This window comes from Sciurus carolinensis, chromosome 3 (assembly GCF_902686445.1).
Source record: "Sciurus carolinensis chromosome 3, mSciCar1.2, whole genome shotgun sequence".
Lineage (NCBI taxonomy): Eukaryota > Metazoa > Chordata > Mammalia > Rodentia > Sciuridae > Sciurus > Sciurus carolinensis.
The window spans coordinates 138,450,069-138,474,908 of NC_062215.1; the positions used below are offsets into that span (position 1 = coordinate 138,450,069).

The 24,840-nt window shown below is 39.4% G+C and overlaps 1 protein-coding gene across 3 annotated transcripts in view; it reads left to right on the forward strand.

The window, feature by feature from the left end:
- The window catches only part of Mfsd6 (major facilitator superfamily domain containing 6), a 65,023-nt gene that overhangs the window by 13,808 nt on the left and 26,375 nt on the right, over positions 1 to 24,840 (forward strand). For all 3 annotated transcript variants that reach the window (XM_047545846.1, XM_047545844.1, XM_047545845.1), the window contains exon 2: positions 3,473 to 5,084. In XM_047545846.1, coding sequence (XP_047401802.1) covers positions 3,526 to 5,084 — 1,559 coding nt within the window. In that variant the 5' untranslated portion in view covers positions 3,473 to 3,525. The remainder of the gene's footprint in view (positions 1 to 3,472; positions 5,085 to 24,840) is intronic.

Here is a 24,840-nt window from a genome sequence, read left to right on the forward strand (position 1 = left end):
AGCTTCATATGAGCATTTGGAACTCAGTTCATCATAACTTGAATGGTTCAAGGAATTATGCCTCTTAAGAGGACTTTGTGTCCTTCTCTGACCTACTTGGTAAAGTCTCAGCAATTGATTGATGAGGGATAATTAAAGGCCACTGAAGGGCCCCTGATTGGAATTCATGTAGTCAGATAGTCTGTACAATTTTGAAAAGTATTTTTAGTCATTGATGGAAAGGTACTAGTAACTGGTTTAAATTATTGTCTCTTGCAGAGCCATAGCTCATATGGCTGCATATTTCTTTTTCCTTTTTCTTTTTTAAATTAAATTTATTTTTAACTGACCCATAACAACACAAACATTTACCTGTCAATGGGTACATTGTGGCATTTTGATACCTGTGTACATTGCCTAATGTTTAAATCAGGTCGAGCATATCTATCTCATTTATCATTTCTTTATGGTGAAAACTTTCAGTATATTTCTAGCTTTTGAAATGTACAATTCATTGTTTTGTTTTTTTTAAAATGGGAGTTATGCGTGCACAAATGTTTTTAAAAATGAGCCAGTTTACAAGGTTTGTTAAAAAACAAAAAGCCCTTCAGACTTCTGTGCCTTCCCTTCTGGTTTCTCCTCCCAGGAACTACTTTCTACCTGTTAGGGGATTGTTTTGATATTCCTGTTTCTTGACGTTTGGATGTGAGGATTATCTGTTGTCTTCCTACTGTGGAAAATGTGGAGTTGACTCCCTTTCCTGCCCTTAGAGCTTTACCTGCCCAGCCATCTCATTTCCCGTCTGCCCTGTGTAGTGCGGGTGATTGGGGTTGTTCAGTGTTCACTGTTTTTATAGTGTGACTGTAGTCACAGTGGAGACGTGTGGTGACTATGATTACTTTTCTCGTGCAACTTTTTGTTTCCTTGTGCAATTTTTCTCTTTTTTTCTCTGTACTTACCACTGATTCATCCCTGAACCCATGACCCATTGTCTAAATTTCCCCCTAGGGCCTGCTCAGGTGTGTTGGTGGTCCACACCAGTGTCATTCAGTCGATGGTCTGTCTGGCACATAGCTGTCATCTGGGATCTCCAGTCACTGCCATCCCTTTGCTCCCTTTGCCTGTCTTCCTCGTTCTGTCTCTTATTTGCTGCATTCTGTGTCTTACCTTCTTGATTTATCCCATGTCAGGTGTGTTAGAGCACAACCTGAGAAAGGGAAAAATGAGAGATCAGTTTTGTGAAAAATCACATATGTAAAATATCTTTATTTCGTTGCTCTTCTATGCCCTTTCACTCTTTCTAGCTCGGGTTATGACTCTGAGTGAGCGTGTGTGTGTGCGCGCACGCGTGCGTGTGTTTTCCTATTAGTTGGGTTTAGGGAAGGAGCCAAATTAGATGTGCTTAATCTGCCCGATTCACCCAGAAATGTCATATAACTGTACGAATTTGATTCTTTTGGTTCTGAGCTCAAGAAATAAAACAAACTGGGAAATAGTTCAAAGAGGAATTACTTCTCATTTTGAGGTAATGAAATGGAATTGGAGCTGCTGAACTGGGAAGGTGGAGGCATTGATAATGGAAGCTGGAAGCAACGTCACCCTAGAGTGTGGAAGAACTTGTCTCTCACAGCTGGACAGAAGCTGGACTTTGCTTTCCTTCACGTTTTCTTAGGTTGGAGAGGTTTTCCTTTTACAATAAAGAAAATCAAGATTTGGCAACTGGATACAGGTGGTGACTGTACAAAACTGTGAATATACTAAATGCCCCTGAACTGTTCATTTTCAAATGGTTAAGTTTATGTTATGTGAACTTTACCTCAATTGAAGAACCGCCCCCCCCCAAAATGCAGGAACATTTTCAAAGCTAGTAACTACTTGACAACTCACTTTAAAAAATTTTTTTTTAGTTGTAGGTGAACACAATGCCTTTATTTTATTTATTTATTTTTATGTGGTGCTGAGGATTGAACCCAGCGCCTCACACATGCTAGGCAAGCGCTCCACCACTAAGCTACAATCCCAGCCCTGACAACTCACTTTTGAGAACAAGATAAATGGACTTAATTATACCGACCTCATTAAGTTGTGTTTCTGTTATGCAGAAGAACTTTGTAGACATTCAAAAATGTTTACATGCATAATTCTGGAAGATTTTCAGACTTAATTCATTTGGGAAAAGAGAAGGCAAGATTGTTACAAGGGACGGCAGGCGAAATTGGTATTTCTCTAGTAGAGAAAGTAAAAGGAATTAACAAGAATTTAGTGTGTATGCTTTCTAGGTCAGATGTGTTCATTGCAACTAGAGGACACAACTTGTGGTAAAGCAAGACCTTTTGAATAATTGACCATTTGTCTATCAGAAGAAAGTGGAAATTTTGATGTGCTATGACACAGTTCCTATAAATTTATACCATTGTATATTGCTGATATTTCATATGAAACACCCTGTCTCCTAAAAAGGATTAATAATATTTTGTTATCTAAAATGTGTCACTTGGCATTTTGTACATAATAGTCAATGTGTCCTGAAGCCATAATCTCAAGGTTTAAATCTGGGCCTTGCCAATTATTAATTAAACTCATTAGACTTCATTTTTCTCATCTGTAAAATGGACAAAATGATAGGCCTGTTGGGATGGATGTGAATTAATGCATGTAAAGATCTTTAAACATTACCTGGCACAAAGTTCTTTTTTAAACAGGAGATTGAATATGCTATGCTATGGTTGGTTGGGTGATTGATTAATGGTGCTGAGGTCTAAACCCAGGGCCTCGTGCATGTTAGGCAAGCACTCTACTACCAAACCAGTCCTCAATAAATGTCTACTTCCAGCCCTCAATGAATGTTATGACCTATTTTTTTGCTGATGTTCCCTTACAGGCAGTCCATTAAAACACATCAGGAGTGATGTTGGTAACATAAGCAATGGGAATACTGCTTCCTTACTGGAATGTCTTCTCATGGTCCTTGTAACCAACACCCATCACAAAAGCACAGTTGGCTCCTTTGATCTCTTTGTGTTTGTCCTGGTGATTAAGCATTTGTTTGTTTTTCTGTATAAACTGAAGTTTTTAACTACCTTTAATTACTGAAGAATTTTAGACTCCAAAATGCAGTGGTTTTTTTCAACCAAGTGATAGTAAAAACCAAGAAACTATAAATAGTGTTTATTTTTAGCCCCCTGTATTTGGTTTAAACATAATCTCTATTGTTTGTACATTTTCCCTGAGAATCAGCTAAAAGATTGAGAATAAATCTGAGCTATAAACCTGCCACTGAAAGATGTAATGAGTCAGTGGCCAGGAAGAGTATTTAAATTTTTAAAGCTGTCTTTCTTTACCAGTATTGTATGGCTGTAAGTAATAAATGCTAGTTCTCTCTCCAGTTATGAAGTTATCTCCAATTTGAAACTCATCTTCCTGCAAGATGAAGTCCTATGCTTCCATGTTATGATTTTCATGACTAAGCTGTCTTTTACATTTTACTTTACAGATCAACAGTCAAGATTTTGAAGGTCTTAAACCTTCTGATGGTGGTGGTGAGCCATGGCGGCAGATGATAAAGTAGCTATCTTAACTGATGATGAGGAGGAGCAGAAGAGAAAATATGTGCTTGCTGATCCCTTCAATGGAATTTCCAGGGAACCAGAACCACCTTCAAATGAAACGCCTTCCTCCACAGAAACCTCTGCTATTCCTGAGGAGGAAATAGACTGGATAGAGAAACATTGTGTTAAAATAAACAACGATCTTCTCATTTCCAAGGTTTTCTATTTTTTCTTTTACTCTGCCTATGGCTCTCTTTACCCACTTTTGCCTGTGTATTACAAACAGCTGGGAATGTCACCAAGCCAGAGTGGACTGTTAGTCGGTATTAGATACTTCATTGAATTCTGCAGTGCCCCCTTTTGGGGTGTGGTTGCAGACCGCTTCAAGAAAGGCAAAATTGTCCTTCTCTTTTCTCTTTTGTGTTGGATTTTATTCAACCTGGGCATCGGGTTTGTCAAACCTGCTACCTTGAGATGTGTACCAAAGATTCCCCCAACAGCTCGCCCCACCAATGCTAGTCACCTGTTAACCATCTTGCCAACAAATTCCTCTGCTCTCTTTTCCCTTACTATATCACCAAAAATGCGTGAGAAAAGGGACCTGTCTCCTTCCAGTGGACCACCAATGTTAGAAATGGTGCCCAACATCTCAGATGCTGATATCTTTACAACAGCTTCAACCAAGACCCATGAACCCACTCTGCAGCCCCAGACAGATGAAATCACTGACCTTGTTATGGACTCGACCTTGAATGCAAGCACAGCAACCCTTATCCCCACAGGGAATGTAACCAGGGAGACAACCACTGCTATTATCACTACCACCAAATCTTTACCTTCTGACCAAGTCACTCTTGTTTATGATCAGCAAGAAGTTGAAGCTATATTCTTGGTGATCTTGGTGGTTGTCATAATCGGAGAATTTTTCAGTGCCTCTTCTGTCACGATTGTAGACACAGTAACACTCCAGTATCTGGGAAAGCACCGAGACCGCTATGGACTGCAGCGTATGTGGGGTTCCCTGGGCTGGGGCCTGGCGATGCTCTCTGTGGGCATCGGGATTGACTATACCCACATGGAAGTGCTTGTGGACGGCAAGGGGTGTAAGCCCCCGGAGTACCGGAACTACCAGATCGTCTTCATCGTCTTTGGAGTTCTCATGACCATGGCCTTGATTGTTGCTACCCAGTTCCGGTTCCGCTACAACCACTTCACAAACAGTGATAGCAAAGGCAAAGAGGTAGAGATCCCTCAGGTGGAAAGGAACAACTCCACAGAGTCCTCTGAGGAGACGCCCACCACCACAAGCCACTCGCAGACTTTCAACTTTTGGGACTTAATCAAACTGCTCTGCAGCGTGCAGTACGGCTCAGTGTTGTTTGTGGCTTGGTTCATGGGTTTTGGATATGGTTTCGTGTTCACCTTTCTCTACTGGCATTTAGAAGACCTGAATGGAACTACAACCCTCTTCGGGGTTTGTTCAGTTCTGAGTCACGTGGCTGAGCTGACAGCTTATTTTTTTAGTCACAAGCTTATCGAATTGATTGGCCACATCAGGTAAGAAAATGCTTACTGTTGATCCCCTCAGCAGTGGAGCTTCGTCATTTTGATAGTTAAGAGCTCCTTTTAGCATATTTAAGGTAATATAATTTTTGTAAGGGGTAGAATTGGGGTGGCAATGAGGCTATCTATTGCTCTTCCTCCTTAAAATAGAAACAAAAGGAAGCAAGGGGCCAGGTGTGGTGGTGCACACCTGTAATCCCAGTGGTTTGGGAGGCTGAGGCAGGAGGATCTCAAGTTCAAAGCCAGCCTCTGAAATTTAGTGAGGCGCTAAGCAACTCAGTGAGACCCTGTCTCTAAATAAAATACAAAATAGGGCTGGGGATGTGGCTCAGTGGTTGAGGGCCCCTGAGTTCAATCCCTGGTATCAAAAAAACAAAATAAAACAAACAAACAAAAAAGAAGCAAGGAAGGAATAATCTTGCTGGATTATTACCAGCAAGCAGGCAAACAAACATAAAATGACTGCCTCCCCTTGCCCACCACTCTGGAAAGATTAATAGGCTATTTAGGTATGTGCTAAGAGACATTCAAATAAGTGTTTTCAGTGAGCTGTATTGTTCCATGGACCTTAAAGAATCCACCCGATTCAAACATTTAGAAAGAAAGGTTTCTGGATAAAATAGATTATTTTTCCAGCCTTCATTTATTCTCAGCCACTTAATGTTACACAGGTAGAGCTTGAATATGTATGTATAAAGATAACCAGGGCCGGGAATGTAGCTCAGTGGTAGAGCATTTGCCTAGCCCACTGAGGTCCAGAGCTGTAAAAATAATAACCATTATATTTAATAAAATTGTGACATGACCCACTATAATCCCTAATCCAAGATGTTACACAGAGGAAATCCTTACATAACTTTTTACCTAATTGTTACATGAATCTTTGTATCTTTGCCATGGAAACATGGACTATTTAAAAATCTTCCGTGATTTCCTTTTAGTCAAAAAAAAAAAAAAAAAAAACCCAAAAAACTATGAATTCCTGTAGTTTCTTTATTTTATAGTGTTTGTCACCATTAATGTTTACCTAAAGCTGATTGAACCACACCTTGCAATTTGTAGGTTCTTCTGCTCTATCATTGATGCCAAAATGTGGAGCCAGCTACACTTGAACCACTTTGCCTTGAGCTGTCCCTAAAATTCCAAGTTACTATAACCAAAAGAAAGCAACTGTGTGTGTGTGTACATGATGATATTTAAACCTGCTCTTTCTGTAAGAAATTAAAAAGAAACAGTGACAAGGTTTGGAAAATATTGATATTTATTTTTTTCATTTCCTTTTTAACTGAAGAAAATATTCTCTCATTTAAAGTTCCAACCTAGAATCATTCTTTTCCGCAAACGGTTGTGAATATTTTTCCTTGTGTGGTTTGGTTTTCCTTTGGGAGGCTGTGTCCTGTTCCTTCTTTCTCAAATCCTTTGACCTCTTTGTTGTCACTAAACAAAGGCGCAGTGTGGATGGTTTCCAGACGGACACAAAGTCCCTGAAGCACAACCAGTGGGACCTTTTTTAAAAAGAGCCTTATAATATTAAGGACTTGGAATATCTTGTTCTCATTGTTTTTTTGTTTGTTTGTTTGTTTTTGTTTTCATTAGTTATACATGAGAATAGAATGACACATCATATATAATAGAGTATAATTTCTCATTCTTCTGGTTATACATGATGTAGAATCCCACCTGTCATATAGTTACATATGTACATAGGGTAATAATGTCTGATTCATTGGAATATCCTTTAACCTTGTCCAGGCCATGTTTACATTCTCTGAGCTGTGTGGATTGACCGTGATGAATTAGATACTTCTCTGCAACCTAGGAGTGTGGATCATACCTCTAAAAGGATTTAAAAAATCTGCCAGGCATGGTGGTACACACCTGTAATCCCAGCAACACAGGAGGCTGAGGTAGCAGGATTGCAAATTGCAGGCCAGTCTGGGTAATTTAGCAAGACTCAACTTAAAAAAATAAATAAATAAATAAAGATGCTGGGAATATTGTTCTATAGCTCAGTGGTAGAGCACCCCAGTATCCCTCCCCAGTCAATCAGTGATTTATTCCTAATAAAGTGCCCATTTAGGTGTTACCAATCAGGGGAATTCCTAGATAGCATATTATTTAATCAGTTAGTAGCATCAATTGAACACACTAAGTACAGAATATACAAATAGGTTTTATTTTCAAAGATATTGTTGAGTTTTTCTCATACCTAGAAAAGACAGTTCTTTGCCTTTACTTTTTTCTTTTTCTTTTTTTGGTACTGGGGATTGAACCTATGGGTGCTTAACCAGTGGACCACTATCCCCAGCGCCAGCCTTTGCCTTTGCCTAGTAGCTTCACTAAGAATTAATGTTAATTATTGAGCTTACACTTCTGTCTTCCTTTCCTGAGTAATGTAAGTCACTCATTACTTTAAAATCCTACAGTTCACTTAATTGTAATTTTCTGGAGGTGGCCCCCTATGATCACCTTGTTGCTTCCAAGCACCTGCTAGGATTCCTTTAAAATGTGGTCATTTGCCTCTTTCAAATATTCTATCCACTAAATCATATTAATTATTTTAAATATATTTAAAAGATTCTGGTGGCTAAAGTAAGATTATGCCTGCATTTGTACTCGGGCGAAACAGATGTATTTCTCTTGATACCAATTTTGGGAACCCAGTCACGTAGTGATTGTTGGGATTTGGTGGTTTAAATGTGTAGTGGTGACAGTTTAAACTTTTAATTGGAAGAATATACATTAAAAAGTTGAGGAAGCTGGGCTTGGTGGTGCACACTTGTAATGCTGAGAGACTGGATGATCTCAAGTTCAAAGCCAGCCTAGGGCAACTTAGTGAGACTCCTTAAAATATTGATATGGCTAGGGATATAGTTCACTGGTAGAACACCCAGGGTTCAATCCTCAAAAAAATTGAGGAAGAGAAATGATCTAGACTTATTAGTTTTTATGTATTCCTTATAGAATCTTAAAGGGAGATATATTTATGACCTTTATATACTTCCGTACATTTTTTCAGTATTCAGTATCCTCTTAACAGTTTTAGGAGTCAGCAGTTACCATAAATATTGTAAATATCCAAGGTTGTCAGAAGTCTTTTTCACAAACACAATAGCATAGAAACAGAATAACTCCATTGATTAAGAAACAAAACGAGCCAGGGGTGATGTTACATGCTTGAAATCCCAACTACTTGGAAAGCTGAGCCAGGAGGATTGCAAATTCCAGGCCAGCCTGAGCAATTTAGTAATACCCTGCCTCAAAATAAAATTAAAAAAAGACTGGGGATATCGGTCAGTTGTAGAGTGCTTACCTAGCATGTGGGAGGTCCTGGGTTCAAAACACTGCAAGGAAAAAACAAAAACGATGGTGGGCCTTAAACAACTTTTTCCCTTCTAATTTAAGGGAAAATTAGTTATTTAAAAAGATTTTTACCCCATTAAAAAGTGTTTTGAATGAGTTAATTTTCATTATAAATTTGAAATTACATGTGTTGTAGAGACACAAATATTATTCCATATTGTTTAAAATCAAAACCTTGCATATTTATTCAATTTAGTTGAACAATTACTTAGACCTAGAGAATCCCAGATTAATAGGATACAGTGAATAGGCACTAAAGAGGAGGAGAATGGAAAATAAAGGATATGTTGAAGTCCAGATGGATGCTGGGGTTAGTGAACTTTCTCTGGAGGCAGTAGGGAATCATAGCAAGACTCAAAGCAGGGTAGGGCCATTGATTTTCATATGGGACGTTCACTCTCATGTGCAAGTGTGCAGGGTAACTTTGAAGCTGGGAGCTCATTGAGAATATTCTTAAAATAGCCCAAGCGACATGTGGTACAGGCCTGAACTACAGCAGCAGCAGCAGAAATCAAGGGAAAGGATATATATTGGGAGTTAAAATTCATAGAGTGGTTTGGCAATAGGAGGTGAGAGAGAGACCCACATCTCCAACTTGGGTGTGGTAGTTTCATTAAATCTCATAGGAAATTCAGAAAAGACATGTACAATTAGGAGGAGGGGAGTATAATGATCTGTAGTGAGTGGTAGGTTAATTTGAAGTTGAAACATCTAGAGGGGTCAGATGGGAGATGTCTGGCAGACAGTTGGCTTGCACTGACATAAGCCTGAAGCTTAATGGAGAGGTTGGGATTGGGGATACAGATTTGGGATGGTTAGAACTGCAAACATGTATAGGGTCAACAAGGAACTCTTGTGGGCTGAGAAAAGCAGTGGGCTGAGGAAAATCAATTACAGTTGTCTCCACAGTAGCAGTCCAAGTTTCTGATCTTGTTGAAATAATGGTCTGTACTTTATTGCTTAAAGCTAGTATCACTATGCTTGAGAATGTTGACCATTACAGGGGATTGTGCTGTTTGGCTACCAGTATAAGTTCAGAGCTGGTTTGCCTGGTTCTGGGTCCAGATCTGCACCTTGGAACCATGTGGCCATCAACAGTTTACAGAACATTTTGGTCTGTTTTGTCATCTGTAAATAGGCATAGTACTAATGACTGTTTCTCACCTTTTTTTTATGAAGACCAAATGAGGTAAAATGTGGCAATTGTTTATAGCTGTGACTGGTGAATATTAGGAATTTAGCTAATTTTTATTTTGTTGTCAGTCTTCTGATATATTACATTGAGGTTAATAAAAATACATGACAGAGCAATATCATAAATGTACAAATCATTCGGGCTGTCAAGTCAGGATGTGTTTGAGGTTTTCAAAATAACCATCATTCCCCCTCAAAAAACATCTTGGTCAAATTGAGATCCCCTTCCAACAATTTATAATGATTATCAAATGTAGATTGACAAATTAAATGGGATCATATTTAATTGGAAGTATGCTACTGGTGTGACCTTTGTATTAGAGAATGTTTTATTCTCCTTAAAACATAAGATGGTATTAAATATTAACCTAGTCTAGGCTGGGTGTGGTGGCGCACACCTGTAATCCCAGTGACTTGGGAGACTGAGGCAGGTGGATCTCAAGTTCAAAGTCAGCCTCAGCAACTTAACGAGGCACTAAGCAACTCAGTGAGACCCTGTCTGTAAATAAAATACAAAATAGGGCTAGGGATGTTGCTCAGTGGTTGGGTACCCCTGAGTTCAATCCCCAATATCAAAAAAAGGAAAGATTAACCTCATCTCATTAATCAGTACTTTTATCTTTTGAATTTGTATGGTGTCATGTCAAAAACTGGTAATCTTATGTATTCTGACTAGTTAACGAAATGGTCCATGAAGACTCTTAGCACTGGCCAAATGAGGCCCAGTGACACCTGTTTGCTCTGCCAGGGTGGTGTGTGTCTTTGGCTTCAAACTCAGTATGTGGTTGTTCTTGTCATATATGAGAGTACAGCTGAGCCATAGTGTCAGCTCTACAGTGACACCAGTTTGGGTTTTTAGGATGTGAAAGAATGAGTGCTCTCTTGCAGTGGGTTGGGAGTTCACTCGCAAGACCTTGGGAGGGTGAGTGCAGACTGAGAGTGACAGTGACTTTGCTTTTTGTGTGAAGGACACTTCATGATTCTTTGAAGTCACCATCATACATAACTCAGCTATCTTATTTTTGTCATGTTTTTTCATTTATTGTATAAAATGTATGGTGAAGCATAAAAAATGTAAAACCACAGTAAACAAGTCCTAAAATCGGTTATCAGCCAAGCATTTCTATAGGGGTTAACAATTATATCATTATGTGTTCACTCTATTGTTATAGTTTTGAAAGTGAGTATTCAAGTATGATATAAGCAGCTCCCAGTTCCTTCAAAAGCAGTTGTTTGATAAAAGACAATGTTTGTGTTCTGTTTTAAATTCTATTTTTTTATTCAAAATCACATGGTGGAAAGAGGTGATATTCATGGTTTCTTTCTTTTTTACACTATGTATTTTGATAAATACATGCTAACTTGAAATAGATTTAGAGATAAGATAGTTCAGACCCTCATTTTAAGCCTTCCACCCTTCAGCTGTGACCTGGCTTCCATCCTGCCTCTGCTCCTTGCTTAATTGGGCAGTCTTGCTAGAGAGAGTTCATGAGAATTTATGAAAGCTCGGTGAAATCAGGCACTAGCAGGTAGCAACAGGAGCCACTGCTGCTGTTGGTGGTGGTAGTGGTGGAATTCCATAACCCTGACATAACCCTGAGTGCAAGTTATTTTTAACTCATCAGAGTGTTTAAGAGAATGTAGAATGTATGTATTTCACATACTAAAAAGTAGACTCAAATATGTTTTATGCTCCTTTTCCAGAATACCGACCCCCCCCCCCCCCGCCTTAAACACATTAGGCCTAGTTTAAAGGAGTAGAATTGTTTTCTTTTGTGCTGCCAGACTTCCTCAACTGATGTTTCTTAGAACCATAGAACACAGAGGACGGTTTGAGTAACTGGTTCTTCAGGTCTTCCAAGGATGGTACATAACTAGCATCATGCTAGATGCGTGAAAGAGAAAGTAATTTATTTCCTATGGTGGATGATTTGGAATGTAAGATCTGACTCTTTTCCTGGTATCTTGGTTTGGAAATTTTATTTGCAGAGTCAGTTGGAAAAATATTTCAAATGCTTCTCTTTTCATCAGGACAATTTACAGTTATTCATAACATGGTAGTATGGAAGGAGTTAATGCTTCCTTTAACTGGCTGACTGTATGGACAAAAGGAAGGTTGTTTTTACCCTTTCCCTTCAGCTGTAAGGATTAGAGCTGATATTTTAAAACAGTCTGCTTTTTCATGTGGGCAGGTAATTTGCCAAAGAAGATAGAGCATGTATTTAACACTGGTACCAGGAAAAAATAAAGTTATCCTGCCTCCCTCTTGATTAGTAAAAGGGTATAAATTTTATTATTTAAAAGATTTCTCTGTGAATTAAGTTTAAAAAAAAAAAAAAACCCACACAATAACACTCTCCAAAAGTGGTACTGCTTTTGCCACCATTCAGTGACTAAGATTCTCCTGTCCTGTGACAGGGTCTGCTTCCTGGGATCAGGCTGAGATTAAAATCACTGAGCGTCATCTGAGTTCTAATCATCACAGAGTTACTATAAACTGAAGAACATGCTGTCTTATCAACAGAAAAGCCAGGCTGAGGCAAAGCTGCAGTTTGGGAGGTGCTCCCAGAACTCTTGATTCTTGAGCAGAGTATTCTGCCCATCAGAAAGGCACAGGCATTGGACTCTGTTGACTCCTGTAGTTCCAACACTTCAGCTCCTTAGCGTCCTGAAAAATAACCCAGCTGGAAGGTAGAGCTAACTGGGAGAGGTAGGCACCAGTAGTAAAATCTTCCCAGAGGCTCACCAGGATCTAAGTTTGAAAGAAAATTATTTGGCAATGCCAGCAATGTTTCAAAAGTTGAGGAGGGGTGAGGATGCATTCCTTTTATAAAGAAGCTAATGAAACAGCCTATGGACTGTAAATTACAAGTTGGCCAAAAATAGGAAAGCTATAGCAGCAGGACAGTTATTAATACTTTTGGGTCTGCCCAGCACACTGACATTGGTGGGAGTACAAGAAATAAATAATGGGCTCTGGTCTATTTGGCATTTATACTATGTTTTTAAAGTTGAGCTTAAATGTCAACAATCTAGAGAGTCATACAGACTGTACTGGTTCTAGTTTATAATGAGCCAGGTTTTAGGGGATAAGGAATTTGGGGGCCCAGGATCTTAGTGGGTAGGGATTTAGGGACTCCCAGTGCGCTGCTCTCTGAACATATGGCTGACCTGTGCGAGCCACTAAGGCAGGTTGTGAGCCATCACCACAAACCTGAAGAGACCTCCTGTAGAATGCAGTCCTGAGTGCTTCAGAAGAAACTGCACAGATGCTCACTAACTCTCTCCCTGATTCACAGGCACAGTAAAAATAAAAGGATGTCTTTACAACAAAGTATAAAAATTATCTTGCATTTAGGGGGCTCTGAGGTAGAATTATTATGTCAACACAATATTATAGTGGAGCTGCTTAGAGCTTTTCTAGTTAGAGAACACAAAGCTGGTGACAAGATTTTTTTTTTAATTTAGCTTTTAATTTTTTACAGACTGCATTTTGATTCATTGTACACAAATGGGGTACATAATTTCATTTCTGTGGTTGTACATGATGTAGATTCATACCATTCGTGTAATCATACACGTACATAGGGTGATGATGTCTGTCTCATTCCACCATTTTTCATACCCCCTCCCTCTCATTTCCTTCTACATATTCTAAAGTTCCCCCATTATTCTCTCATTCCCCACCCCCTACCTCATTATATATCACCCTCCACTTATCAGGGAGTACATTTGGCCTTTGGTTTTTTGGGCTTGGCTTATTTCACTTAGCATGATATTCTCCAATTCCATCCATTTATTTGCAAATGCCATAATATTATTATTCTTTATGGCTGAATAATATTCCATTGTGTATATATACCTGAGTTTCTTTATCCATTCATCTGTTGAAGGGCATCTAGGTTGGTTCCATGATCTAGCTATTGTGAACTGAGCTGCTATAAACATTGATGTGGCTGTGTTGCTGTAGTTTGCTGATTTTAGGTCCTTTGAGTATAAACCAAGGAGCGGGATAACTGGGTCAAAAGGTGGCCCAAAGTGCAATGGGCAGTCTTCTCTTAGACACAAGTGGTTGGATGAAAACGGGAGGATAGGTCAGTGTGAGCTCATCACTGTTGGATTTTGTTTTTCATTTTGTGAAAACTGGTGAACTTTGGAGTTGTTAAAATATAAGCAATTGTGGATTATTCTTGTCTTGCTAAATCTTCAGTTAATACATGTAGGACATATACATGTAGTACACATTATAGCACAAAATCAAGAAAACATCTGGTGATAAAAAGAAGCCATACAAAAGTCAAACTGTTGGAAATGGGGTTGTGGCTCAGTGGCAGAGTGCTTGCCTTGCATGTGTGAGGCACTGGGTTCAATCTTCAGCACCACATACAAATAAATAAATAAAATAAAGTTATTGTGTTCATCTATAACTAAATTTTTTTTAAAAAAAACCAAACTGTTTATATACTCCTTAATGTCATTTCTTAGGGTTTGGTGACTATAAACTTCCATCTCTGTCATAGCTTACATACAGAATAATTGTAATTGTAGCTATTAGTATTTATATGTGGGTTTATTTCTATTTTCCTATTCCTTTCACACTTCATCTTCAAAGATGTTGATACCCATTTTTACAGGAAAAACCTCTTAGAGCTATTTCAAGTGTAGATTCTTATTATCAAATTATAAGCCGTGGAATCTCAAAAATAGATTAAGTTATGATCAGGAGTTGAAAGTGAGTAATTTGGTCCTTGTAGTCCCTTGAAGGAACAGTTTTTCAAAGAAATACATCACTACCAAGATGACTTACAACACCACCACTTGTAACTGGGTTATTCATAGCTCAGAACAAAGGCCATTGTTGCAAGGCAGTGTAAATGGACCCAGGGCTTAGTTGGTGCTGTCACTTTTGGTTTCCCTTCCACCTTCAGTAACTGGGTGATTGAGACACTCACTGAGTTAAGCAGAGCAGGAATAACCACCTGTGCCCTCGTTTTTGTGGTTGCAGACTGCCCCAAGAGTACAACCAACAAGGGCCCCTGACAGGCCAAGGTGGTGGTCAAGGTGTGCACTGGACAAAAGCAAAGATGCTCTGACACATTCATTACCTAGGCAGTCACTGTGGAGGCCAATTTAGCAGTCCGTGTTGATGCTGAAATAAACATTACTTGTGCCCGGAAAATTGCATTTTAAGATAAAAATTCGCCTAGAAGAATCTCACGCACATGCAGAAAGACAAGCACTTGGTTTACTCTGATTTTCTTATGGTGTAAAACAGAAACCATATTAGTACCCTGTTCTCAGGTTTTCAGGCTCCAGAAAATTTGGGAAATAATCGTCTGTTGTTTAAGCCACACAGTCTATGGTTTCTTGCAGTGGAAGCCCAAGAAAACTAATATGCATCTCTAAATGGAGAGTCAGCAAGGAGAGGCTAAAGTGGGTGTAGAGCCTTGGGATTCCCAATCATTCTTAGAGTCAGAGGACACTAGCATAGGAACCCATGACTTAACCCAGCGGGATGATGTAGGAGTGAGTCCAGCAGTCATCACCCTTAATCGTTCTGCTTGTGTGTGCCTTCCTCATAGCATGCACACCTGAGTTGGGCACATCCACCCTTCAAGCCTAGGAAAGAACCAATTTACTATAATTGGTCCAAAGTCTACCTTTCTGAGAGGAGAGTGGGATGTCGGCTCAGATTCTCTGGCTTATAATTCTCTTGGTCTTTTATGTATATATCAGATACTAACATTGGTGTCATCAAAGTAGATGAAGACTTATGTTATTTAATTTCTATTAGTCAAATTATGATTAATTACTATGACTGTTTCATTACTATTAAGTCATTACTATTATATCATTCTTGGCTCTGTTAATGCAATTTTTGTTATAAAAATATGTTTCAAATACAGGTAGAACATTATAGCAAATCTATGTGAAACAGATTTTAAGGTAAAGTGGTCATTAATGTATAACAAAAAGAGCACCTTTGAAATTTCCCTGAAGGCTTGTGATCAGCGTGGGGGTGGGGGTTTGCCAGTGGTGGAGAGGCCTGGACCAGGCAGCAGAAGACCAGCTGTGCTGTTCTGTGGTGTTCAGCTGCATACCCTGGAAATTTGGTTCTCTTTTCAGGACCTTGATTTCCTCAGCAATAAAACAGTATTGATACTACTGTTCTCCTTCCTACTTCCAGAACATTATCCACAGGAATAAATGAGGCACTAACTGGAAAAATGTTAAAAAAAAAAAATAGGAGTATGTGATAGAAATGTTGGTATGAGGATTGTAATTCTGTAATATCACAAAAAAGAGGGACAGGAGTGCTTTGAACAAAATTTATTTTGTTGGAGTTTCTATTTAACAAAATAATATACCAGAATTTCTTATCATAAAGGTTTACTAATTGACAGGTTTAGGGTAGGAGTTTACTGTAATTGTACTTACGTTATTTTTTTAATTTGGAAATGCACAGCTTAAATTGTACTTCAGTCAGAGAATGTATTTAGCATTGTGGTTGGAATCGCATTAAGTTTGAAAATGAGTGCAAGTTCAAGGAAGAGAGGAGATGACCCAAAACCAGTGTGGTCTTTGGGCAGTTAAGATTCTTCACAGTGGGTCATGTGGAGCTCATCAGGAATCAGGGAATGGAAGAGATTAGGGCTCCTTTCAGTCCCCTGGTGGGATGAGGGCTGAACCCAGCTCAAGGAACTTCCCAGCCTGCTCTGGAGGCCCGTAGGACCTAGATGATTGACACAGCTTGTGCCTGTGGTCAGGGAGACTGCCATCAGGCCCTGTCTCTGCCACCTTCTGTGGCCTCTTCCCTCCACTCTCCTCTTACCATCCTCTTGGCGGTGTGTATGTATGCACTGTCGCTGGTTTCTGCTGCTTTTCCAGCCAAGCAGTCAGCTTTGATTATTTCATCTCAAAGTCTACCTGCTAGATGCAGCCCCCTTTTGGTCTGCAGGTAGGGATGGAAACTCTGGCCCACCCTTCATCCTGCCTCAGTGTTGACACCTGTGATTTCTGTGACTCCCTCAGCCGAAATGATCTTTTGACTGATTTCATCTCATAACACATAATTTTATTTCTGGATGAGCTTTTCTTTTGAGCTCCAGGATATTAGACAGCTGCTGCATGGCACTTGCTTTTCTAGTTTCCTCTTAGCCCAGTCTTTGCAATGATTCATCAAAGTTTAAAATGTCAGCCATCTTCTAAAGCCAACACAAACATATCCAGCCAGCATCCTTAATCCAAATGCACAGCTGTGTCCAGAAGTATAACTACACTAATGCTGCCAGTCTTCTGCATAGGGGCCTACCTGGGAGTAGGAAAATAGCACATTGCTATTACCTCTGATAGAGTGCTGTATGGCAAGGGGGACAGGGACCTGGATCTTCCACTGGCTTACTGACTGTATGGCCTCTTTCCTTGACCTATAAAATGAGAGGGTTGGAGGTGATGCTATGACTTCTAGTTCTGTCTCCAGTAATCTTAATTTTCTACTTTGTTTGATTTTAGTATGTGAAAAAAACATCCATCAGACCTCCCCACTCCCTGCCTACTCTCACCCCTTACCCAAATACTCAGGCTTCAAATGGTTTTTGCTGATAAATCAAAAATGTACACAAAGCCATCCATGCAAACTTATCCATGCCATGCTGTGACAGCAGTCTGGCCAGTGACAGGAGATGTGATTTATCACAGCAATTCTTGGATCACTGTACAGAATTTATTTTTTAAGTCAGTTGACCTGAATGTAAGTTGGGACCCCCAGATCTCAGACACTTCTCTGCGTATGGCTCAGGTAGATCTTGTAAAAGGCATGATTGCTCTTGCTGAAATATTTTATTTAATGGTAGCTTACACATTTGCACAAGGCCTTGTAGTTTGTATTTACATGCTTATTTGAACATTTCATAAGGAAAACAGCTGTGACCTCTTCTGAGCAGAGCCCACTTCAAGGGTGCCTTGAATTCCACCACCTCAGCCCAGAGCAGCAATATCACAATGCTGCCCATTGTGAAAACGTATTAATTAGTCATGTTTGTACAAGCCTTTCGTCTTGTATCAGCCACTGGAAGAGTAAATAGCAATCCCTCAGATAAAGTAAATGAGTAAATGTGACTAGATTAGGTGTGCAAAATCCTAACAGTCCTCCAGTAAAGATACATACAGCTTGAGTGTGTGACTGCAGAGGCCCAGGGAAGCTGCCACTGGCATCACATCCTCGACTGGTCGTCCATGGAGTAAATAAATAACTCTTGGGAAAACACTGATATCTTTACTAAATTTTGCTACATGTTAGAATCAAAAGTGACCATGGGGAACATTTTATGGGCTGAGTTTTATTGCCTTAGCCCTAGTACCTCACAGTATGGCTGTATTTAGAGTTACGGTCTTCAAAGAAATGTTTAAGTTAAAATGAGGTAACTAGGTTGGACCTTAATCCATGATGACTGATGACCTTATGAGAAGAGGAGATAGGGCACAGACAGGCATAGAGGGAAGACTTTGTGATGACACGGGAGAAAATGGCCATCTTCAAGCCAAGGAGGGAGGCCTCAGCAGAAACCATCCCTGCTTAACACCCTAATATTAGACTTCTAGCCCCAGAACTGTGAGACTATTGAACTGTTGTTCAAAACATCCAGTGAGTGCTATTTGTTATGGCAGCCCTAGCAAACTCATGCAGTCATGTGGGCCCAGCTCCATTCCTATTTATCTTCCCTTCCCTCTAATCCTTGACCCATGGTTACCTGGCCTTTGCTTGACTGCTTCTAGTGATATTTAACTTGCTACCTCACAGGGCAACCAGGATTTTGTGTCATTTGGGACTCAGTTGAAGTGGCAGAAACCTTAACTCAAAGAGGCTTAAAAAAAAAAATAGGGAATATATTGTCTAATTGAGAAGTCCAGCACATGGCCTTAGGTGCGACTTTAACTAGGTCTCCAGTGACATGACCAGAACCTGGGTTCTTCCTTCTAATAACTCTATCTCCTGTAGGGCAGGCTGACCCAGGCCTGTGCTGCAGGTCCCAGGAAGCTCTAGGGTCAGTATCAGCTGAAAAGAGAGATAGTAGCCTCTACCATATTGTCTGCATCTAGATCTTGCTTTGTCCCACCTCCTCTTTAGCAGAAAAACCCCTTCCCTCAGGGATTTCTTCCAGATCGTCTTATTTGCCACACACTATTTCTTTTTCCTCCTTGTTCTGGCTTTTATTTTATTATTTTTTTTTTTGGAGTGCCTTTTTTGTCGGTGATCTCATAAAATGTAGTGCCTTTCACTTCTTCCATGGTCTGGCCAAAGTCAGGAATAGTGGGATTATTATCATCTTTTTATTTGGTCATGATATTCCTTCAGCTTGAATTTTAATGAATTTATTTAGTTCCCTCAGATTTAGCTTAGTGGCAACTGAAACTCTTGAGACCTTCTTCAGATTAATTGCTATGCCAAATGTCCATGTATGCGTACTTAGGTCTTATCATTAACGATTTTTAAAGAAAATCTTGGTGTGTGTGTGTTTTCAGTCAACTTTCATCTAATTGGAAAATATAACAATAAAATAGCATATTCTGTCTTCCAGGTGGTTGGGTTCCATTAATAAAGGTTTTATTTGTTTTTCAACCTACTTAGTTTTATACCTGGAAAAGGACACACCCTAAGAAAACATAAATTAAAAGAATCGTGAAGAGATGTAAGTATGTCAGGGAACCAGCAATGACCATGCCGATGGTGACTATAATTATATTCTTAGCTTATCAGTCATTTTGAGAGGAGATATCTGAAGGTAGCAAAATAAAGAATGAATTAAGAGCAGCAGAGGCTCAGACTTCACTTTCACCTTTTTCTAGCAGGATCAATAGAGGGAGCAAATGAAGATGCAAAAAAACATACATAACTAGATGACTGTTGTTTCTCTTTTATTCTTCTGTAAATGTTGTGGTTCTTATGCTGAGTTTTACAAGGATGGGTCAGTGGCCAGCAACACCTGTTGGTAATAGAAGCTCAGTGGACTCTGAGGACTCTATTGGTGATCCCTTCAGTTGTGCCAGGAGCATGCCATTGACTCTGAACTTTGTGGCTTGCATGCTAGGTTTTCCTCGAACTCCGTCATCTGTTTTTTGCACACTGCATGGAGCTTCAGGATGCCCCCAAAAGCAAACCATAGCCAGCTCTTCATTGAACTGCTACAATGTTTATCTTCAATAATAGCTATTAACTTAAGTAAAAAATGTTGCCAAATGTGTCCATCTGGTTTTTTTGAATGAATTAAGTCAATTCATCCTTTTACAAACTCATCACTTATTCCTGTACCATAATTAGGAATCTTAAAATAAACACACGTGTAATTTTAAGTATAATATGTGCATAGTTTATATCTTTTTCACCGCTGTACCCCTAGCACTTAGCACAGAGTGTGTTTGGTACATATTTGTTAATTGGTGTTTTATTTAAAGCATTCATATTTCCCTCCAGATCATGAATATTTTATTGAGTGCCTGCTATGGGCCAGCCCCTGGGGATAAAATGGAGATATCATAGCACCTTCCAGGGAGAATGCTGTCAGGCTGTAGATGTAGAGTCACACTGGCGATGGTAGGTGGAGAACCTGTGATGCAGTGATGACAGGTAAAGGACATAGGCCTTGTATGAGATGGGGCTGAATGATGTCAGGAGGAGGAGCAGGACACGGTGTGCCAGTGGGTCCTTTTGGCATTCACGAGTCCTCACATGGGCCAAGGGACAGGGAGTTAGGCAGAGCATTGTGCCAGATAGACTGCAAGGAAGGATGATTTATAATAGCTCTTGTGTATATCGGCAGTTGTTTTTTTAAATCCATATGCCTCATTGTATTATATAAGCTTTCGTATGATCCACATGGCTCTTGAAGAAAACAAGTGCTTTCCTTAAGCTGTCTCCATAAGCTGTCAGTTTCTTTGTATAGGAAGAAAATGATTAAGGCAACACTAGTTATTTCAGGTACCTTTTTGGGGGCGGTACCAGGGATTGAACTCAGGGGCACTTGACCACTGAGCCACATCCCCAGCCCTATTTTGTATTTTATTTAGAGACAGGGTCTCACTGAGTTGCTTAGCATCTCACTTTTGCTGTGGCTGACTTTGAACTCGAGATCCTCCTGCCACAGCCTCCCCAGCCACTGGGATTACAGGCATGCTCCACCACACCCTCTCACATACTTTTTAAAACGACTTGGATATCCATGGTTTACTCACATTCATCCTCCTAATATATTATGAAGATATTAAATATTAAATATTAACTTAGTTTGATGTTGCATAATTTTAAAGACAAAATAGAAATCCAGATAATGATCCCATTGGGTTGGAGAGCCATGGGGCAGCATCATACCTCATTTGCTTGTCAGCTTATTGAAACACAGTGATGAACCTCTGTCCATTCCCTGAGAATGCACATGAAAGAGGCAGGCGAGCACTGTAGGGTGGGCCTGCTTAGGCCTTTCTTTGCTGCTCACACCCTGTGCTGTCTCTGGAATAACTTCAAGAATGGGTCTGGACTAGAAAAGTCACTAGTACCTCTTCATCAGTCCTTAGATTATGACCCTTCCTGTAACTTTAAAACACCCTCTCTGGCTATAGACCCATGTGGCTTAATAGTTAATGCTTGTTCACTTTGTTCTCTCTGCCCTGGTGCATTCCCCATCTTTTTTCTCTACCTGCTCTAACCCAGGTGTCCCTGAACTCCTGTGAGCTAAGGGCCTTGTCTTTGTGTTCCCATGTATTCTTAGCATATTTTACTTAACCTTCTTGCTTATGTGTCTTTTTTTCCCCATTAGTCTGTTTCTTCTGGCAAGGAAGATAGTCTCTTCATTTTTATTCCCCTTGGGTTCAGTACAATGTATAGTACATAGTGGTGTCTTGATAAATGCTTTTTGAGGAAATTCATACTCATTATAGTTCTGTATGGTTCTTAGGGGGCATTCAGCCACAATACAGTTGGTTAAATTTAGAAAAATAGGGCATTATGGCTAACCCATGTTCTAGTAAGAATTCCAGAATGACTTTACAATTAATTGTTATCTATTTTTTAAAGACTGTTTTTAAAAGTATTAGTTTCATTATCAGGTATAAACTGCTAATTCTTTGAACTGTGGTTGTATAAGAAATTAGAATTTTATAAGCAACTTTTTTCCTACTTTTATATCTTGCACAAATATAGAATCAAGATATCTAACAAGTGATTTAGGTTTTCCATGGTGTAGTTATACCCCCCTTACTAGTTGTGTTCTCTTTGTAGATAACTTCACTTACACCAGCCACCTGTTCTAAAATTGCCTTTGCATCTTGCCTACTTTTATTACTGACTTCCTGTTATGAAGAAGGAAAATAATGACGTTATTACTGACCTTTATCACATAGATGTTTAATAGGTATCTGTGTCTTACTGAGAAGCATTTTCCAGGCTGTTCATCTGTGTTTCCAGACTTTAGTGCCCAGGGATATTCTGGGACTTTGAACTCTACATTCAACATAAAGAATAATTTGGTTATCCAGAAGATGATCTACTAAAACACATTATAAATTTCGTTTTATCAGCAGATCCTTATTTTTGTGAGAGTGAATGTATTAGTTTTCTAGGGCTGCCATAACAAAATACCACAAACTGGGTGGTCTCAAAGGCAGGACTCTATTACCTCATAGTTCTGGAGGCTAAAAGTCCAAGATCAAGGTGTCAGCAGGGTTGATTTCCTCTGAGATTTCTGTTGATTTCCGCATGACTTATCTTCCAGCGTCTTCCCGGCCTGTCTCCTATTCTTTTCTTCTGAAGACACGAGTCACATTGGATTAGGAGCCACCAATATGACCTCCTTTTACCTTACCTCTTCAAAACCTCTATCTCTGAATACAGGCACATTCAGAGAGATACTAGGGGTTAGGAATTGTGAATTTGGGGCAAAATTCAGTCAATAAAAGGGAATAATGTGGCAGCTTAAGTTCAGATATTAAAGCTACCACTTTTCAGTGACTATTCAATAAATATATTTTTATATCTTTGCCTTTTCATAGACCTGAATGCTGCCTTCCTTTCTGCTTGTAACTGTATCCTTGCAAGTTTCTTAAAGCCTCTGGTTTCCCCAAAGTTCTTGGTGAGGAAGAATGCTGGGCTCTATATTAGTCAGCTTTCTGTCACTGTAACAAAATATCTGAGATAAACAAATCCAAAGGATGAAAGATTGGACTGGGGATATAACTCAGTGATAGAACATTGGTCTAGCATATAAGGCTCAGAGTTCAATCCCCAACCCTGAAGGAAGGTGGGGGAGAAACCAGGAGAGATTTACTTTGGCTCACAGTTTTCGAGGTTTCAGTCCATGGTTGCTTGTCCTTATTGCTCTGGGCCTGTGACAAGGCAAAATATCATGGTAGGGAGTGTGCCATGGAGCAAAACTATCTCATGGCAATCAGAAAGCAAAGAGAATACGGAAGGGACCAGGTCCTAACATTCCCTCTGAGGGTATGACTTCAATGACCTAATTTCCTTCCACCTGACCCTGCCTCCTAAAGGTTACACCAACTCCCAATAGGACTATCAGCTGGGGACCACACCTTTGACATGTGAGACTTTAAGGGACATTTAAGATCCAAACCCTAAAAGACTTCTTTTTTGAAATTCTGGGATAAAGTTTTTTTCAGAAAACAAAAGGGAAGTTCTTGGATACTTTCCTCTAAAATAATGAAAATGCTACCATTTATTGAGTGATTATTTTGGGTGAATCCTTGTATTGTAAGTATCTCCACAAGCTTGTAGAAGAGATACTATTATCCCTACTTGAGATATGAGGAAACTGAGTGTCAGAGAGATAAGAGTACCTTGCCGTGAATACTTCTTATTTTGCTTTTCTTTTTTAGAGCACCTGTTTGGTACTAAATTAATATCAATTTTGACATTAGAAATGTGGGAAAGAAGTGAAGGCTATAGCAAGCTCTTGGTGGCAGTCTAAGACTTAAAGAGTCTCAGAAGCTAAGGATCAGTGATTGAATTGCACATGGGTAGAGGTTTGAAGGTATAGCATCATCTACCTCCTAAAGTGGATTGATTGACTTTGGGTTACTTTAGGCCAGAAGCTTTGTATTATGGTCTGCATTGGATCACATAGAGTTGTCATGGCAACTCTGATTCAGAGTCAGGTTTGAAAGAAAGGTTGAAGATAGGCAATATGAACCTTAGGAAGTTGGATTACCAAATTTGTTTTACTATAGGATTATGGGAAAGTATTACTGAACACAGGTTGGAATGCGTTACACCAGTGGTGCTCCTGGCTGACTCACTATCAGAACAACCTGGGGAGCTTCCAAAAGCACCAAGGCTGTGTTTCAGCCATAGAGATCTTTATTGAGATGGGTAGGTCTTGACATCTGTTATTTTTAACAGTTAGCAGAGTAAACCTGATACATAGCCAAGGTTAAGAATTAACAAGTGAGGCCAGGGTTAGGTCTATGGTCTAAGGGCCAGATCTGGCCTGCTGCCTCTTTTTGTGTGACCCATGAACTAGGTATCATTTCTACGTTTTGAAATGGTTGAAAAAAGTCACAAGTAGAATAATAGTTTTTTTGACATAGTTATATGAACTTTAAATTTCATTGTTCATAATTCAGATTTTTATTGGAGTATAGTCAGGCTCATTCATTGACATATTATCTGTGCTGCTTTCACATGAGCACAGAGCTGAGTGGTTGTAACAAAGACCATGTGACCCAGGAAACCTAAACTATAGACTTTACGACCCTTAGAAAATGTTGCTGATCCCTGAGTTAGGCTAAAAAGAGGACATCCACTTAGCCCAACTTAGAGTTGGTTTAGAACTTAAAAAGGAGGCATAGAGAGGTACTTGTGCCTTGTTTTGTGTTTCTGTAGTATATTTTGTATTTTAATTTCCTGTGGGCTTTTTTTTTTCACCTAGTTGAGAGACCTTGATAGATGGATTGATAGCAAGTATGTTCAATAAAATTTTTATGAAACATAACATTTCATCAAACAATACAAGTATAAAAAATATAATGTCCATAGAACTAAGTGACCCAGGCCTTTTTAATAATTCACTGAGATCTCCTAAGTCCTTTCTAATATCCATTTCCTAACCTTCCTCAACTCCAGTGCATTTTTTTTTTTTTTGTCTTTTCCCCATACTTTTGTTCCATATTTAATTAAAATCAATCC